Source organism: Schistocerca americana, chromosome 7 (genome assembly GCF_021461395.2).
Source record: "Schistocerca americana isolate TAMUIC-IGC-003095 chromosome 7, iqSchAmer2.1, whole genome shotgun sequence".
Classification (NCBI taxonomy): Eukaryota; Metazoa; Arthropoda; class Insecta; order Orthoptera; family Acrididae; genus Schistocerca; species Schistocerca americana.
The window spans coordinates 512230850-512247557 of record NC_060125.1 but is presented as its reverse complement, the minus strand read 5'-3'; the positions used below and the strand labels follow the sequence as shown (position 1 = coordinate 512247557).

The following is a 16708-nucleotide window of genomic DNA, read 5'->3' as shown; positions in this document are numbered from 1 at the left end:
CTTTGTTTACTTTAGGCAGTATGGAGTGAAAATATGCAAAATAAGCCAACATTTTTGTTTATATACCAAAACAATGAGAGATGCTTCCAAGGGTATAACAAGCTGAACTGAGCTGCTTGGTTCTGAGAATTATGTCAAAAGTTTGCTTATTGGTAAGTGCATGAGTGGTGTATTTTGAGTATTATCAAATACATGTAACATGCGCACCAATACTTTGGAATACAACTGTATCGTAGCGCAAGACACCAACAACAGCATGGCCACAATGAACCAAAGTTCAGTTTTCTTCCAGCAAACAACAATTGAGAATATATCCATGAACACGTAAACAATCATAGTACTTATACAAGCAGTTGCTGACAATAAGTATGAACATAATATGAGAGCAAGTGCTGGCTGCACTGTGCTCACAAAGAGGAGGGCTCTGGTAGAGGGCACGCTGGATACCATGGCGTGTGCACAAGTCATTCGGCCCACAGCAGACGGTCTCTGGTTGCCGGCTCATGCAGATGCCATCAGCAGAATATTCGAAGTATAGCGTGCCAGCAGTCTGGTGCCATGGTGCATATCAAGGTATTACGTACAAGGTTATAGCACCCCTCCCCCCTAGGGGAAAGGGCGTTGGGGCAACTGTCGAAACATTATGGCCTTTGCATCAGAAGCCACAGCAATGACAGCAGCTGCAGGAGGAGATACTGGTCCAAAAACAATGAGTAGGGTTGGAAATGGCACAGCCGAGGACACACATCGCAGTCAGTCCCCCACAAAGTACCATAAGGGAGGACCAATGACAAGGGTGCTGGTAGTAACACCATGTCCAGTCTCTCGACGTCGTGGTTTAAATGATGGTGAAGAAGCCTGTCGCTTGGTCAGGGATAGTTTTCAAAGACTCGAAGTCGCTGACGCAGCTGGCGGTGGAATCATCGATAGCAGTGAAGAATCACAGGGAGGCCTGGTAGCAGGCACCTGGAGGCTTGACCTCAGAGAAAAAGTAGGAGGCAGCTGTGACAACAGGGATGCCTCGCAAGGCTGACAGAGGTGCTGAGGGAGGAGGCAGAGGTGGCAGAGTCAACGCCCTCGCCGTCACTTGAGGATGTCTTGGTGGTGGGCCACCACTCCATCACTGGTTCACACATACAAAGGTATTGGCCTCAGCAGCTGTGGACTGTGGCCAGATTCCTCTTCTGTCAACAACTGAGCCTGAATTGTGCAGCCAGGAGTGAACCGCAACGATGCCATGTTGGGCATCAGTGGGGCAACATGAACAGATGCAGGAGGGTGCTTCGCTGGTGACCATGAAGCATCTCAGCCAGACACCAATCCCCCAGCAAGGAAGTCGGGGCATTGTCCACGGAGGTGTCTGCAACATACTTCTTTATTTGAACATCGAAATGTTCCAGCTCGCTGTTAGATTGGAAGTGAAAAGGAGGAGCAGTCACGTGGCGAATGCTCTGCCTGATGCAGAATTGTGGAGGGCCGGAGACACAAACAGTTGACCATTATCCATCACAAGAGGCTTCAGTCACAGCCACGGCTGATGTCGAAAGGTAGCAGGTAACGTACACGGAAACTTAGTGAAACCATTGACAATAACAACCGGTAAGAATTTAGGAAGAGTCCCGCAGTATCAATATGGACATTGCAGTGTATGCCACGGAGAGAGTACCACCCTCTGTGCCACCTATTAGATAGCACAATGAGAGCAGGCCGCAACAAGACGTGCAATGTTACGATGAATGACAGCCCAATAGTTTGGTACATGAGACCTCCTAATGTCCCTGATGTAGGAGCTGAAGCACATCTCACCATAGAGCGGAATGGATTATGCAAAAATATGTGAAATGAGTAAAATAATCCCATAGTCAGAGGCACATGAGACATCTGCTCTAGAATAGGCTGCCTACTTGAACAAACATGGCCAAAGGGTGAGACCCATCCCTGATTTGGGGGGGGGGGGGGGGGAGGAGGGAGAGGGAGGGAGAGGGAGAGAGAGAGAGAGAGAGAGAGAGAGAGAGAGAGAGAGGGGAGTGGGGGGGGCACTTGCACTGTATTAATTAAATGTTACAGACACTACCCATGGCTAAGTGATCAGTTATCATAAGTGTTTTTGGACAACTGTTTAAAAAATGACTGCTGATAGTGATTGCAGATATTAACACACTAAATTTCAAGCAATCAAATGATATGCCTGCAGCCAATTTGCTTGTCTACTTCAAATGCTTAGCTTGCTGCCTTTTTTTTTTTTTTTTTGTCCTTTTTCCCATTCACATTAATAAATAATTCTTCCTCATTGTGGACACATTAAAATTCTTCAACTGTCAAAATTGAATGCAATTTATAATGAATCAGCTGCAACCAGTTGCTATTACAGGTGTTTATTTTCCCATGACAACATTTCAAGATGCCCGGCACTCATCCTCAGAAGTTCAAATTTATTTACTTGTAGCAAACATTGTTTCTTTACTAATGGGATTGCAGAATTTTGCAATGGAAATTTTTAAGACAACTATTGTAAAACATCGGTAAGTAAAGAAACAATGATCAAGATGCACAAATAAATCTCCCTCTGAAGATGGGGTGAACATAAATTGAAGGTACTCTCAAATAAGAGTGGTTTGAGGCATAATTTGTTGGCATGGCACGTCAGAAAAGAGTTACCACTCATATCAATGGGCTACCCCATAAAAATTGATGTCGTGCTAGCTACAGCTCTGATATTCTGTGCTAGGAGCAGTGCTGTCGCATCAAATGACAAAGCAGCCAACGAGCTTAAAAAAGTAAGTGAATCAGGCCTGCAAGTAATCAAAGGTTGCCCACGTGTGGGATAAAGGATGGAACATGAGAAAAAAAAAATACTATGATAAAACTCAAAATATTTTCATTAGACATTACTACCAGCTCCTTCACATTTCTCTGAACTCAAAATTTCATTGCTAATACCATGGTGCTAAAGATGACAGTTCTGTTTCTAAAAGCTACTGAGGTAATCCCATAATGAACAAGCCTCATCAGTGGATATTTGATTGAGTCATCATACTTACAATATAATAATTCCAATCCCACAGAAAGCAGGTGTTGACAGATGTGAAAATTACCGAACTATCAGTTTAACAAGTCACAGCTGCAAAATACTAATGCAAATTATTTACAGACAAATAGAAAAACTGGTAGTAACCGACCTCGGGGAAGATCAGTTTGGATTCCGTAGAAATGTTGGAACGCGTGAGGCAATACTGACCTTACGACTTATCTTAGAAGAAAGATTAAGGAAAGGCAAACCTACATTTCTAGCATTTGTAGACTTAGAGAAAGCTTTTGACAATCTTGACTGGAATACTCTCTTTCAAATTCTAAAGGTGGCAAGGGTGAAATATAGGGAGCGAAAGGCTATTTACAATTTGTACAGAAACCAGATGGCAGTTGTAAGAGTCGAGGGGCATGAAAGGGAAGCAGTGGTTGGGAAGGGAGTGATACAGGGTTGTAGCCTCTCCCCGATGTTATTCAAACTGTATATTGAGCAAGCAGTAAAGGAAACAAAAGAAAAATTCGGAGTAGATATTAAAATCCAGGGAGAAGAAATAAAAACTTTGAGGTTCGCCGGTGACATTGTAATTCTGTCAGAGACAGCAAAGGACTTGGAAGAGCAGCTGAACGGAATGGACAGTGTCTTGAAAGGAGGATATAAGATGAACATCAACAAAAGCAAAACGAGGATAATGGAATGTAGTCGAATTAAGTCAGGTGATGCTGAGGGAATTAGATTAGGAAATGAGACACTTAAAGTAGTAAAGGAATTTTGCTATTTGGGGAGCAAAATAATCGATGGTGGTTGAAGTAGAGAGGATATAAAATGTAGACTGGCAATGGCAAGGAAAGCGTTTCTGAAGAAGAGAAATTTGTTAACATTGAGTATAGATTTAAGTGTCAGGAAGTCGTTTCTGAAAATATTTGTATGGAGTGTAGCCATGTATGGAAGTGAAAACTGGACAATAAATAGTCTGGACAAGAAGAAAGAAGAGAATAGAAGCTTTCAAAATGTGGTGCTACAGAAGAACTTTGAAGATTAGGTGGGTAGATCACGTAACTAATGAGGAGGTATTGAATAGGGTTGGGAAGAAGAGAAGTTTGTGGCACAACCTGACTAGAAGAAGGGATCGGTTGGTAGGACATGTCCTGAGGTATCAAGGGATCACAAATTTAGCATTGGAGGGCAGCGTGGAGGGTAAAAATCATAGAGGGAGACCAAGAGATGAATACACTAAGCAGATTCAGAAGGATGTAGGTTGCAGTAGGTACTGGAAGATGAAGGAGCTTGCACAGGATAGAGTAGCATGGAGAGCTGCATCAAACCAGTCTCAGGACTGAAGACCAAACAACAACAACACTTACAACAAGAAGGACCTGAGAGATGACAAGCATGTACGTAAAGTTGTAATTTACTATTTGAGTACTTGCTTAATTTGTGATTTAGCAATATTTGTTACATTTTGCTTGCACATTAATAAAATTTCATCTGTTTAAATACACTACTGGCCATTAAACTTGCTACAGACGCGAAATTTAACCGACAGGAAGAAGATGCTGTGATATGCAAATGATTAGCTTTTCACAGCATTCACACAAGGTTGGCACTGGTGGCAACACCTACAACGTGCTGACATGAGGTAGGTTTCCAACCGATTTCTCATACACAAACAGCAGTTGACCGGCATTGCCTGGATAAACGTTGTTGATGCCTCGTGTAAGGACGAGAAATGCGTACCATCACGTTTCCAGCTTTGATAAAGGTCGGATTGTAGCCTATCACGATTGCAGTTTACCATATCGCGACATTGCTGCTCGCATTGGTTGAGATCTAATGAGTGTTAGCAGAATATGGAATCGGTGGGTTCAGGAGGGTAATACGGAACGCCGTGCTGGATCCCAACGGCGTCATATCACTAGCAGTCGAGATGACTGGAATGTTATCCACATGGCTGTAATGGATCGTGCAGCCACATCTCGATCCCTGAGTCAACAGATGGGGACGTTTGCAAGACAACAACCATCTGCACGAACAGTTCGATGATGTTTGCTGCAGCATGGACTATCAGCTCGGAGACCATGGCTGCGGTTACCCTTGATGCTGCATCACAGACAGGATTGCCTGCGATGGTGTACTTAACGATGAACCTGGGTGCACGAATGGTAAAACGTCATTTATTCAGATGAATCCAGGTTCTGTTTACAGCATCATGATGGTCGCATCCGTGTTTGGCGACATCGCGGTGAACACACATTGGAAGTGTGTATTCGTCATCGCCATACTGGTTTATCACCTGGCGTGATGGTAAGGGGTGCCATTGGTTACACGTCTCGATCACCTCTTGTTCGCATTGACGGCACTTTGAACAGTGGACGTTACATTTCAGATGTGTTACGACCCATGGCTCTAACCTTCATTCGATCCCCGTGAAACCCTACATTTCAGCAGGATAATGCACGATTGCATGTTGCATGTCCTGTAGGGGCCTTTCTGGATACAGAAAGTGTTCGATTGCTGCCCTGGCCAGCACATTCTCCAGATCTCTCACCAATTGAAAATGTCTGGTCAATGGTGGCCGAACAACTGCCTCTTCACAATACGCCAGTCACTACTCTTGATGAACTGTGGTATCGTGTTGAAGCTGCATGGGCAGCTGTACCTGTACATGCCACCCAATACCCAGGCGTATCAAGGTCATTATTATGGCTAGAGGTGGTTGTTCTGGGTACTGATTTCTCAGTATCTATGCACCCAAATTGCGTGAAAATATAATCACGTCAGTTCTAGTATAATATATTTGTCCAATGAATACCCGTTTATCATCTGCATTTCTTCTTGGTGTAGCAATTTTAATGGCCAGTAGTGTATTATCTTGCACGTGAGCAATGTGTGTCTTGTTTGTAAACAAAAAAGTGAAGAAAGGCTTAAATGCTCAGTGAAATGATTTGTCTAAAAGTAAGAAATAAAAAGAGATTAGAGAAAAATTTAACATATCATTGAATGATGCTCAAAATCAGGTACAACAAATGAGGTGCCTATTGAGAATTTAAAGTTCAACATTTAACTTGGTATTTTAGAATTTTAAAGAGTACTACACAGTATTTGTCTTTTGGACTATCACTCAGTGATCTCCTTATATCATTAACACATGAACATCTCAGCTATTGCACACGATTTTGAGAATCATTGAGGGCTCATAAGGTATTTCTCTAATTTATTTCATTTCTTACTTTTAAAGAAATCATTTTACAAAATATTTAACATTTTTTTTTCATTTTTTTTTTTTTATGTTTCAAGTTTTGTTCAGAAATTATGAAATATAATTTACTTAAATATTGATCAATTTTCTAATGTTATTCTTAATATTATTATTATTATTACGAGACTATAAATCAAGAGAAAGCAGAGACGTTCTCATTAGTTTTTCACTACTCTCATTACTTTCAAGCAATTAAACATCCCTTTTCTCCCAAAACTAGATCTCATATTGGTCAGTTTGACACCTATCCCATTTCTCCATTTTCCACTCTTCATTTGGCTATGAAAATTCAGACAACAATCTATTGTGCAATTTCTAGGACATCTCATGTCCACTCCACTCAAACTTTTGACCAATAACACTTTTTTTTTTTATTACAACAATACACAAGTTATCATTTTAATACAGAGAAAAGGCAATAAAACTTCTCTACACATAAACAAATGCAATTCAGAATTTCCTTTATGAACAGTAGTTAAAGCTAATAGGCTGCCACTTGATGAAATCTATCTGTGACTGATGTTTCTTAATTTCCGCAGTGTTGACAGAATGTGGCAATGATTTAACATCATAGAACAGAGCAGATTATAATGAGGCCTTTTATATTCTCAGTAGTTGATTTGTATTTGAGGTTTCAATATGTGTTACAGAGATCCATATATGACAATACGTCAGAGGAATGTTAAAAAATGTAAAGATTTTGAAATCACAAGCAATGATCTAAGGAACTATTGATCACGGCATATAAAATTGTAACAGTTTTTTCATGGTGACCAACTACATCAATGCTATATTCTCTATGTTAAATGATTTCCCAGACAATAATAGAAACCTACAATGTATGCCGAAGACACATGCGGATGAGACAAAGAAGAAGCTTGAAAAGGAAGTAGTCCTGAATATTGAAAATGCAAATAAGTATCTACTTCAAAACAAAATTTTTTATAAGCAATTCTAAAACAACATGTGTTATATTTCAAACCAAACACATGGAAATGTCTAATGTAAATATGAAAATAAATGGAGTGGCAATTGAAGAAGTAAGTAGCACAAAAATTTTAGGAACTATTGTGGATAAGCATGTGTATGACATGATCAAATAGATATGCTGTGTAAAAATATAAACACACTGATCTTCCTCACGTGCAAAAGTTGTGGACGATCAAATTCTCAATGAAGTGTACTGTGGACTAATGTTGCATCTGTCCTACTCAGTTCATATGTGGGAAAGTGCACAAGCTGGCTACTTAAAAAGAATATTTGTGATTCAGAAAAGAGCAGTGCAATGAATAGCAAAAATACTACCCAGGCAGTCCTATAGATGAGCTTTGATACAGCACAATATTATGACAGTGTACTCACCACATATACGGGTGGAGAAAAATTTTGTCACAAAATTTTAATCTTGGATAGCTGATGCAACTAGGAAACAAAATTACTAATGTTGTGTAGTTCAACAATGCGCCATTTCTAAATTATGGAAACTTGGCACCACCTGCTCCGATTGGCCATGGGATTGCCCTGTTGCCATTTGTCAGTTGACAGCCAACGCTATGGTTGTCAGTTCTCACATACAAACATCCCTCGCCCTGTCACTGCCCCAACATGATATGCATACATGTCGAATAGGTCTTGCTGTTTGTCTAGACCTCACATCAGAAGCATTCGCATGCAAGTTTCGCTTCGGAGCACATGCACACGTCACCTGCGATTAGTCATACCAAAAGCATGGCAGCACAGAATTTGTTTGAAGAACAACGAGATATGATTTTTGTTTATGGACTAGCTGATGGTAATGCTCATGAAGCTCGACGGTTGTATGAGGAACGGTACCCAGCAACAAACCATCCAGTCCCACAAACGTTTACAGCAATTCACCAGCGACTTGGCTAAACAGGCTCATTAGCGGGAAATCATGGTGATGCTGGAAGACCTCAAACACAACAGGATGCTGCATTTGAAGAGACTGTTCTCGAGCGCTTCAAGGAAGCACCTACGACATGTACTTGAGTGGCTGGACACAATGTGGGGGTCACTCATCAGTTAATCTGGGAGGTTTTGAGGGATGATGGCCAGCAACCATTTGGTTTCCACCCTGTCCAAGACGCAAATCCTGTGGCAGACTATGAACACAGGCTAAGGTTTTGCTGGTGGTTTCTGCGACGTGTTGCACAAGATCCCAACTTCCCCGCCATTGTGTTCTTTACCAACGAGTGCACCTTCCATCAGGATGGCCTTTACAACACTAGAAACGTTCATTACTGGGCACAGGGAAATCCTTTCGTCACGTATGTCCACAGACACTAGGAACGATTTTTGCTCAACATTTGGAGAGGCATAGTGGGTGACCATCTGATTGGGCCAGTCCATCTACCTCCTCGACTTACCGGGGCAAATTACCTTCACTTTTCGCAAGAAACTCTACCCAGCCTGCTGGAAGATGTTCCCCAGGACATCTGGCTATGCATGTGGTTGCAGCATGATGGGGTGCCCACACATAACGGTTGTGCTGTGCACAGATATTTAAATGAACTCTTTGATGGCTGGGTAATTGGCAGAGGTACTCACAGGACATGGCCCCATGATCACCAGACCTCAAGCCAACGAACTTTTTCCTGTGGGAATTCTTCAAGGTTCTAGTTCATCCACCCAGACGATAACCACCCAGAAACAAAGAGGAATTAATGGATCGCATTCAACATGCTGTCAATCACATTAGGGCAGTGCCAGGAATCTTTGAAAGAGTTCAGCAAAACACCATTTGACATTACCAAGCTTGTGTCATGTCAGAGAGTCACCAGTTTAAGCATCTGCTTCAAGTAAACAATGCCCTAGTTACAAAAAAGGCCCTTTTCAGGGTGACACAATTTGTAAAAGACTTTCTGTACGCGAACTAACAGCTTCTGACGGGTTTCTTCCCGGTACGTCTTATCATGCAATTACAATGGAGGTATTGGGACCCTGGAGGATTCGCGCCAGGCCCCCAAAGTGGAAGGCTGGTGTGTTACCAAAAAGCGTGCGAGCTCCCTTGGATACATCACAATCTCCGGCAAGCAAGCATCCACAGTCATGCCTTGTCCAGAACATCTGGAACCAGGGCAATCCCGCGGCCAATTGGAGCGCATGTGGCCGAGTTTCTGTAGTTTAAAAATTGTACGTTGTCGACCTACACAACATTATTAGTCTTGGTCCCTACTGGCATCAGCTATCCAGAATCAAAATTTTGTGACAATTTTTCTCCACCATGTATATTAGAACATCATGGCAGTGAGAGCAAGTAATAATCACCTCCTTAATAAAGATGTACATAACCACGCAACAATAGGAAAGGAGAAAGTATTACGCAAACCAGTGAAATCTCAAACGGACAATGAGTGCTCCAGGTGAAGCAGGCAAAAGATTTTTTAATGAGCTACATATCTCAATTAAGGAAATAAATGGAATATAAGTTTTTTGAAGTCCTTAAAAGTGTATTTCTCAGAGAAAGTACATACAGTATACAGAGTATTTAAAATGAAACTAAATGTCAGATGTTCGATTGTAGTAGAAAATATTTAACAACCTTTTATGTGCCTACAAAGAGTGATCCTTTTTATTTTTATTGTATATGCATTGTAATTAATACTTGATGTAACAGAACATGGTAAATGGAGTCAGAACACAGACATTACATCTGTATTAGCCTCTCTGCACTTGAAATTGTATGACACAAATAATACTCTCACCTGAAAATTATTATATGAGAGTCCTTAGACAATGAATGAATGAATTGGTCAACTCAGCAATAGTTAACAAGCAGCTTACGACATTCTACTAGAATGGTTAGTCAGTAGCACCTTCACCCAACTTCACACAAAAATGCCACCACAAGTACTGTGAACAGCGAAAAGAGAGAATTCTGATATGTGGACTCAAATGAGTTCTATCTTGAAAGCAGCAAACACAAATACACTTTCTTCTGTGTCAGACTTGACACAGGACTTTTTCTGGAAGAGTACAAGAGCAAATAGTTCATCCATTGAAACTGAGCTGTGCAATTTGGATTAAACTTGTCACAAGTGTAAAGACCTAGTTAAAAATAAAAAAAATGCCACATGCTAATATGCTGTGACAAATAGTTTCTTAGCAATCCATGCAATGTCTTATCTCTTGTGTTGAGATATTTTATTGATAAAGTGGGAAGTCAGCTCTATGTGAATCTTTAAGTTTTCCCAGTGGGTCAAGTATTTAACAAATTTTTAATAATACTACCTTTGTGAACTCATTCTGGAAAATAGCTAGAAAGTAGGCAGCTGAAAGCCAAAGTTATGAAAAGGTTGCTGCAAAATTAGTTATTACTATGGCTGGAATAACGAGAAGAAAAAAGAAAGAAAGAAAAAAAATTACTTTCGCTTAACAAGAGCGACAAACAGATTTCTAACTATCTTAGCAGCCAAAAGCAAACATTTCACACAGGTGAGCAATATGTGCAGAATCTCTTGCATAAATTCCAAAACTATTGTTGGGCATCCACTAGACATTTAGGCATTATTCAAAATAGTAAGGGATGGAAAGAATCAAATATTGCTCTGTTATGCTATCACAAAGCACTCACTTATTACTCGTCTAAGTTACAACTGCCACCCAGAGAAATTTAAGGTGGAATGACTATGCATATCTAACCATGAGCAAAGCATACAGCACACTAAGACTCATTGTAAGAATGGTAAGCAAGGGTAATTCATTCAAAAACATCACTTACAAAATTCTTGTCCATCCAGTTCTTTATTACTGTCCATTAGTCTGAGACCATTATCAAGTTGGATAGCTGTAAGAAAGGGACAAATTTCACAGAAGAGTTAAGAAATTCATCATGAGTTTGTTTACTGAGCGCAAAAGCATCAGATATGTGGTCAAAAATCTCCCTTGGAAGATGCTACATGGAAGAAGTTGTGCAAAACATAAAGAATTATTCTTACAACTGAAAGATAAATCAAACATGTATATACAATACATTACTTCCTTCCACACAGCACCATGTACTGACTATAATGGTAACATTAAAGAAACAGAAGCTTTCATGGTGGTGCACCATCCCCTAATGGAAGAGGAAGGAACTAAAATGATACCAATAAATTACGGACCCTCCGCAACACTCATCATACGGACTTGGTGAGTACAAAACCAAGGTTTATTAGTCCACAATGCACTGACTGAATTTCTGTGGTGCTATTCAAACATGACCATATTATTTTATTCTGATCAAGATAATTATAGTGTCTGTTTCGTGATGGGACCTACAAAATATGATGAACAAATAAATGCTCATACAATGGTATCTGTTCATCAGCTGAAGAATGTGTCATTTTTACCAGACAGAATTAACACCTGGTGACAAGACCACTGAAATTATATATTACAAAAAGTTTAACATGGCACAAAGTGGTTTCCTTGAGAATTTCAGGTATCTGGAGCAAGGTGGTGTCATACAAGATCCATGGTAAATTAACATTTAGTGGAAGAGGGGGAATGGAGTTAGGCCATAGTTTTCAGACAACAATAATTTACATAGAATAACATTCACATAATTAGCACACTTTGAAATATCAAGTATCTTAATATTTGTGATTTATGAAACTCAATAAAATTCAATTCTAATGATAGAGTAAAACACAGAAATCCCTGGGATTTTATGAACATCCTGAAACTCTCCGAGATTTTCCTGATATTTCCAAGTAAAATGTAATTCCCTGAGAATTTCAGGTTTTCCAGAAGAATCTGCACCAACAAGCATTCAGAAGGAATCACAGATATTTCTGTGTGTGGAGTGATTTATGAAATTGTAGGAAACTGTTTGTACTGTGCAATACCAACGTAGTTCAATGGGAAAAATAATTTTGTGGTATGTTAAAACCATATGCCGGACCACGTCTCAAACCTGGAACCTTTGTATTTTGTGGGCAAGTGTTCTACTGACTGAGATATCCAACCCTACAGCTTCACTTCCACAAATAATTCTTTTCTTATTGTCCAAAGCAACACAAGTTGTTCTGCACATCTTGCATGAATAGCACTCATGGAATAAGAATATTGCAGAGAAATGGCCTGACCAGAGTCTATGATTTTATTTCAAGAATAAATTTTCACCCTACAGTGGAGTATACTCTAGGTTCAAGGTTCAAGCTCTGGTGCAGCATACAGTTATAATTTGCCAGGAAATTTCAAATTAGTGCACACTCCACTGCACAGTGAAAATTCATTCTAGGAGAAAGGTTAGAGTTAAAATCTTTCTGATGACAGGGCCACGACAGAAGCTCAGTAGCAAGAATGAAACGGACCTGGCTGTGGCCCTTCAAAAGAAACCTGTAACACTATAGAGAATGTATGAAGTAGGCAGAATCTGTTCCCATCACTGTTTGGTGCAGTAGATGATTGGAAGATTGTAAATGGCAGTAGTCAGAGAGAGGATGAAGCAAACTTTTGGACTGTCATAACGAAATCGGAGTGGGTTCCAGTCCAAGAATGTACTGAGTTTTTAAGTCCATTTTTATAGGATACTAATAAGAGCAGTTTTGAGCATGTATATACACACACACATAGGATTATGGGTTCCTTCACAGCAAACTGAGGAGATAATGATAATGCATAAGGCTACTCCAAGAGCACCACCTGCAGGGAGTCCAGCCACCTTGTGCAAAACTTTTTAGTTGACACCACTTCGGCAACTTGCATGTTAATGAGAATGAAATGATGATGAAGACAACACAATACCCAGTCCCTTAGCAGAGAAAAATCTGACTCAGTGTGAGGATATGGGATTTTCCATATGTTTTGTCGCCAAAGTTCTGTGAAATAAATGATTTTGTTAACTGAGGATGAACTCTTGTACTAATCTATATAAATAAAAATGTAAATGTTTGTTTGTTTAATAATGTGTATCTCTGAAAGTTCTTCAACAATTGCCTTGACATTTTGACAACACTGCATTCTAATACTGGCGTGTATTTAGGTACCTATTTTCTATAACTTTTTGAGATTTTTCTGTAACAACATGTCCCTATTATTAAACTCATACAAAATTATATACGACATATATTAAAAAATAAGTATATAAAAATGCGTAATGTCAAGCCATTTTGTGTCAAAATCTCAAAGCATTTGGTCAAAAACTTTCAGAGATTTGCTATTAGGAATATCTACAGTTTGTTTCTTCAAAATCTCAAACCACCAAGTTCTTCATTGATTGCTCTGAAATTTTGACACAACATTGCATTCGAATACCAAAGTGTTTTTACGTACCTACTGGAATGCCATCTGGTAGATATATAACAAAATGGGTGTCTTTATAAAAATATAAATATTGGTTTGTTCAAAATCATTAAGCTCCAAAAGTTCTTGACTGATTGCTTTGAAATTTTGATTTATGTTGATTTCTAATATATGCAATTTCTTACTTTTCCATTTAAGCATACTGAGCCACAGGAAATCATGGCCACTTACAGCTAGTTTTAGATATAAGTGAACTAGCTTTATCACCAGAAGATTTGTTCGTTTGTTTATTGAGAAAAATCGTCCAGAACTTAAAAGTGTTATTACTGTGTACAAGGATTTATTAAGGAGCAAGTCTTGTTTCATATGTTCTATTATATGACTGAGGTATTCCGCATTGGCCCAATGCTGTCCCAAGAACGTTAAAGCTGTGCTTGGCATCCTTTGCAAAGTAATTGGAGGTAGCAAAGAATCTGTCGCGAGACCCATGGGATCAAGGAATACCAACAACTAGAAGATTATAGCAATAATGTACATGTACTGACATCCCATTTTGGGAGGGGGGAAGTTTGGAGTTTGTTCAAAATGAGCTGTAACTAGATGATTAACTTCCGGCCACATTTTGTAATTAAAGGCACAACAGAAGCCTTCCCATAAATCAGAGTTGATGAGTTCTGGTTCTGGCAGAAGTTGAGTTCTTCTACAGACGTGAGAAGAACTGGCAATCTCTCTGGGTATAAATATCCAAGCAGTCACTTTTCTGTGTTTTAAATATGATACAGTGTACCATTAACTAGATTTTAAGCCACTGCAGCCGTGTTACAGGAACGTTATATCGTAGACCCATTGTAGCTAGACACTGTGGTAAATGGAGCTGGAAAAAATGACAGAAATTTAATAATTGTTAACAAAACATTTATGAAATGTAACAGCATTTCTGTTCCATAAACATTTCATTGCCAATTACTAAATTTCCATCAATTTCACCAGACCCATCATCACAGTACCTTGCTACACTTTGTCTACGACATAATGTTCCTGTAACATTTCCAACTGATGATATGCTTGAAGTGGCTCAAAAACTAGTTGACGGCACAATAGATTGTATCTGAAATCCAAAAAAAAATCAAATGATTGCATATTTATACCCAGATAAATAGACAATTTAAATCACAGTTGCACTTCGTCATGCACAATGAATATACTGAAAATAAGAATAATTATCAACATGTTGGGGGTTCGCAGACATCTCAGAGCTGAAGACAAGCAATAAGGTAATTTATAAATTAACTGAACCCTCGCACTAGCCAGGAATCGAACCAGGGCACCTTAGACACTGACTGCTCAGCTACAGAGGTGGAAACTGAGGTGATAAGTACACACCACATACGGTACTCAAACGTGCCAGTGAAACAGAAACAGTAGAAAGAATAAAAGTATTAACCACATAATCCAAGCTTTGAATGGTTGGCAGAAACAAACATGACTGAGCTTGCAGCTAAGATTAAAGAGAAAGTCCTAAACAGAATAGTATGGTGGCGCCAGCAAGTTCACCCCAGTGAAAAATAGGGAAAGTCATCATGTACATGATGAAATAGGAGGCATGAGTCAAAGTGAGGGAAAGAAATGCAGGAATCTGAATGCAGTAGCCACCATCATTGCACATACATTTATAAATACGAGTACGACTGAGTTGCTATCCATGACTATCGAAATATTCTGGTTTACAGCAGTATAATATGCTACCACTTCCTTAGTTATAACTAATTAACACTACAGCAACTGGTTTCAGATGTATGGTCATCATCACTTACCGCTACATAGAGGAAATTATTCCTTATGGCTGACGAAACTAAATTTCATTTAAAAAATCTTTCTTTTTTGAAACAATATGCACTCCTTAATGCTGCTAAATTGTAGCAATGCCCTGACACTGGACAAGGAGGAATCACAATTTAGCAACATTACAGAGCACACAGTTTCTGAGAAAAAAATAGTTTAGCCAAAATGCAATGTTTGTAACAAGTCTTACAGGAAACCATAAGTAATGATTTGTACAACTTTGAAACTTATATCCAATTCCTAAATTTAACTAGCTGATTTTGACATTTAATTTAGCAGCAGAGTTTAAATTTATATATGACATTTACATTACACCATCCTAATTGTAATTAATTAATTTTTGTTTTGCTTTGACCAGTCTACACATCAGTTTAGGTCATGCTCAAGGCATTACAGAAATATTTACAAACACACATACTATTATGCAGGACAAGTGGCTCACAGTGGTTAAGGACTGATGGGAGTTAGAACCCTGCATCTGCCAAAGTCCAGTCTCTTAACACTGCACCACCTCAGGTAGTATTTTGTTTGTATACAGTAAACTATACTGACATTATTCCAAGATCTAAAAATACTAAAAAGAAAAAATAAATCAGGTTGCCTATTCCTTCCAAATTTGAATCACAAACCTTAAGTAATGCACCATTTTCCTCAGTGGAATGATGAAGTAGCATACTAAATAGAAGATATTACTGCCAAATTAATAAATTTTGTTGCTTTGCTCCCATCCTTTGCTGAAACCTTTGTCTTTAAGTTGGACGGTGGTCTGCCCTCCAGCTTGTCTGTGTCACATCCCAAAATTTCCATTACTGAATAAATATTTCAAGGATACCTGCTTACATATTGCTATCAGACCTCACAGAACATTGTTGAGAGAAATGTTATAATATGTAAATTACAGGCTGTAAGGAAGCATGTATGCAATCAACTATCTGAATTCTATATATGAAACGAATCTGAAGAATATGTAATAATACAGTTACGAGTTACGAGAATCCCCCTGGCAAGATAAAATATAATTTTACAATCGGCGAAAAAGGAAATGCAGCAAAACAATGAATTCTATTATGTTCCTGAGGTCTCAATAAAATAAAACGTACGTGTATATACTTAAATTTTGTGCTTCAACTAATTATCCAACTGAAGTTACATACTCAATATACCAATTCACACAAAACTGGATATTCAGGAATTACAACAAATACAAATTTATGAAGCAGTGTTTATCAGATGTAAGGGCAGGTGGGGCTGATGATTTCTTACGTGTCAGCTTGTGCTATATTATGGCCCCCATGTCACCAATTTTTCACTTCTTTTCCCAGCAATTGTAAATG

The 16708-nt window shown here is 39.1% G+C and overlaps 1 protein-coding gene across 4 annotated transcripts in view; it reads right to left on the bottom strand.

Annotated features, from left to right (window-relative positions):
* The window catches only part of LOC124623164 (gastrula zinc finger protein XlCGF17.1-like), an 84635-nt gene that overhangs the window by 66462 nt on the left and 1465 nt on the right, over positions 1-16708 (bottom strand). The window contains exon 3 of one of the 4 annotated variants that reach the window (XM_047148966.1): positions 11026-11091. The exons of the other annotated variants lie outside the window; for them this stretch is intronic. Coding sequence (XP_047004922.1) covers positions 11026-11040 — 15 coding nt within the window. The 5' untranslated portion in view covers positions 11041-11091. The remainder of the gene's footprint in view (positions 1-11025; positions 11092-16708) is intronic. 4 annotated transcript variants of the gene reach the window in all.